The 2,726-nt window shown below is 43.6% G+C and overlaps 1 protein-coding gene across 1 annotated transcript; it reads right to left on the bottom strand.

Moving 5' to 3' along the window:
- Positions 1–270: 270 nt before the first annotated feature.
- Positions 271–1,152, bottom strand: LOC139346576 (uncharacterized). The gene has a single exon (XM_070985715.1). It carries the CDS (start codon positions 1,150–1,152, stop codon positions 271–273), a length of 882 nt encoding a protein of 293 aa, XP_070841816.1.
- Positions 1,153–2,726: the final 1,574 nt, after the last annotated feature.

The raw sequence follows: 2,726 nt of genomic DNA, 5'->3' as shown, positions 1-2,726 counted from the left end.
ATTTACTAGAACAGCTTTAGAGGACAGAGATCTGATGTTAAGGAGTCCACATTTAATTCTCCTATCTTGTTGTACTATTGCAGAGGTTGTTCTAATTTTAATTAGATTCTTATGTTTAACTCCTCTTCTCTGTACTTTTGGTTTACTTAGTTTACGTGGTCGGGGGGCAGACACAGTCTCTATGGAGTGTTGGGTGGGTAACTGCTCTAATGGAGGCGCAGAGAAGCGTGTAGGACTGCAGCTCTGCCTCCTGGTCTCAACTCTGAGTTGTCAGGGGTTAGGTTCATAAATAAAATCGGTCAGATTTCTAGAGATGAGAGCTGCTCCCTCCAAAGTGGGATGGATGCCGTCTCTCCTAATCAGACCAGGTCTTCCCCAGAAAGTCTGCCAATTATCAATGAAGCCCACACCGTTTGCTGGACACCACCTCGACAGCCAGCGATTGAACGATGACATGCGGCTAAACATATCATCACTGGTCAGATTTGGCAGGGGTCCAGAGAAAACTACGGAGTCCGACATCGTTTTAGCATATGTACACACCGATTCCACATTAATTTTAGTGACCTCCGATTGGCGTAACCGGGTGTCATTACCGCCGACGTGAATAACAATCTTACGGTATTTACGCTTATCCTTAGCCAGCAGTTTCAAATTTGATTCGACGTTGCCCGCTCTGGCCCCCGGCAGGCATTTGACTATGGTCGCTGGTGTTGCTAACTTCACATTTCTCAAAATGGAGCTGCCAATAATCAGAGTTGGTTTCTCAGTGGGTGTGTCGCCGAGTGGGGAGAACCTGTTAGAAACATGAAGCGGTTGGTGGTGACCTGTGGGCTTCAGCTTGGGACTATGCTTCCTTCGAACAGTCACCCAGCCTCCCTGGTTTCCCGGCTGCTCGGGAGCTGTCGAGGGACGGCTAGCCGGAGCTGCACTTGGTTGGTCCGCACCGACTACGGGGGCCTGGCTAACTATAGCTAATGGTTTTGTTTCCATGGTGCGGAGCCACACTTCCAATTCACTAAGCCTCGCCTCCAACTCACCAAATAAACTACATTTATTACACGTACCAGTATCACTAAAGGAGGCAGAGGAGTAGCTAAACATGTGACACACCAAGCAGGAGAGAGCTGGAGAGGGACAGAGAGAAGCCATCGCTAGCTGCTAGGCTAAGTTGGTATAGCTAGCAGAGCAGACAAGCGCGTAGACAAATAAAATTGACGGTCGCTAAATAAACAGACTTATGGGTGCTTGAGCAGAACTAATGTTACTCTAGAACGCGGATAAAAGGCCGCTGTAACAAAACACAGAGCAAATTACACTCGGAGGAACAAGAGCGACAAACGCACACTACTCGTAAGGCAGCAACCAGAAACAGGAAGTGAGACGATACGCTTACCTTAGCACGTCAGCACGTTATTGATTCAGACCTGAATTTTAACAACCATTTAAAGCTGATTACCAAATCAGCCTACTACCACCTGAAAAATATAACCAGAATTAAGGGATGTCTGTCCAAAGAAGACATGGAAAAACTTGTTCATGCATTCATTTTCAGTAGGTTGGACTACTGCAATGGAGTCTTTACTGGCCTAAACAAAAAATCAATTAGGCAACTACAGCTGATTCAAAATGCTGCTGCATGAGTCCTTACAAACACCAGAAAAATGGACCATATCACACCAGTCCTCAGATCACTACATTGGCTTTCTGTGAGTCAGAGAATAGACTTTAAAATCTTACTGTTGGTCTACAAAGCATTAAATGGTCTAGGACCAAAATATATTCTAGATTTATTAACTCCATATGAGGTATCCAGACCTCTCAGGTCATCAGGGACAGGTCTATTGTGTGTTCCCAGAATGAGAACCAAACAAAGTGAAGCACTTGTTTGTGGAACATTCCTGTGGAACATTCTCCCTGCACACCTGAGGTCTGCACCAAGTGTCAGCTCATTTAAATCAGGGTTGAAAACATTATTATTTGCTACAGCTTTTACTTAAAGTAAATGTATTTGCTCAATGGTTTTAATCATTCTAAATGCTAAATTATTTTCTTTTACTGGCTTCTGTTTTTAATTTTCCTTTAAGTGTATGTGTATGTGTATGTTTTCTATTCTCTTCTACTCTCTTTCTTTCTTTGAAATGTATGATTTTAATGTATTTTTATGCTTTTGTAAAGCACTTTCAATTACCTGGTGTATGAATTGTGCTATTCAAATACATTTGCCTTGCCTTGCCTAGCAATATAACGAGGGTGTTGTCTGGATTCTTTACTGAGCTGGAACAAGCCAGATTTGAGAACTATATTGACTTGTTTATCCAAGCCATAAATCAGGCACCATCTTATCTTAAAGAGCTCATAGTGCCTTATTACCCCACTAGAACACTTCGTTCCAACAATGCAAGCTTACTTATGGTTCCTAAAGCACTTCCTAGACACTGTTTCTGGTGTCTGTAGCTTTAAATGCAGATGAGCTGCTGCTGCCCCACCCACAAAGAGTTGCTGTGGTATCGGGGAGAGTGTAGACTGACGTATAGCACTACCCATGTGAAAGTAGGGGACATGGTGGCAATGGACAGACCGAGTGCTTCAGTAGTTCAACCATACATGTTCGAATCTGAATCAGATCCTGAAGAAGGGGAGGCTCCTACAGAACCTCAGACTCAGTGAATTCAGCAGGACGTTTCTGGATGGTAAACATCTTTGTATTTTGTTTCTCTTCAATA

This window comes from Chaetodon trifascialis, chromosome 18 (genome assembly GCF_039877785.1).
Source record: "Chaetodon trifascialis isolate fChaTrf1 chromosome 18, fChaTrf1.hap1, whole genome shotgun sequence".
In the NCBI taxonomy this organism is placed as follows: domain Eukaryota; kingdom Metazoa; phylum Chordata; class Actinopteri; order Chaetodontiformes; family Chaetodontidae; genus Chaetodon; species Chaetodon trifascialis.
Note: the sequence above shows the minus strand (reverse complement) of the source record. Positions and strands in the feature narration are given on the sequence as shown.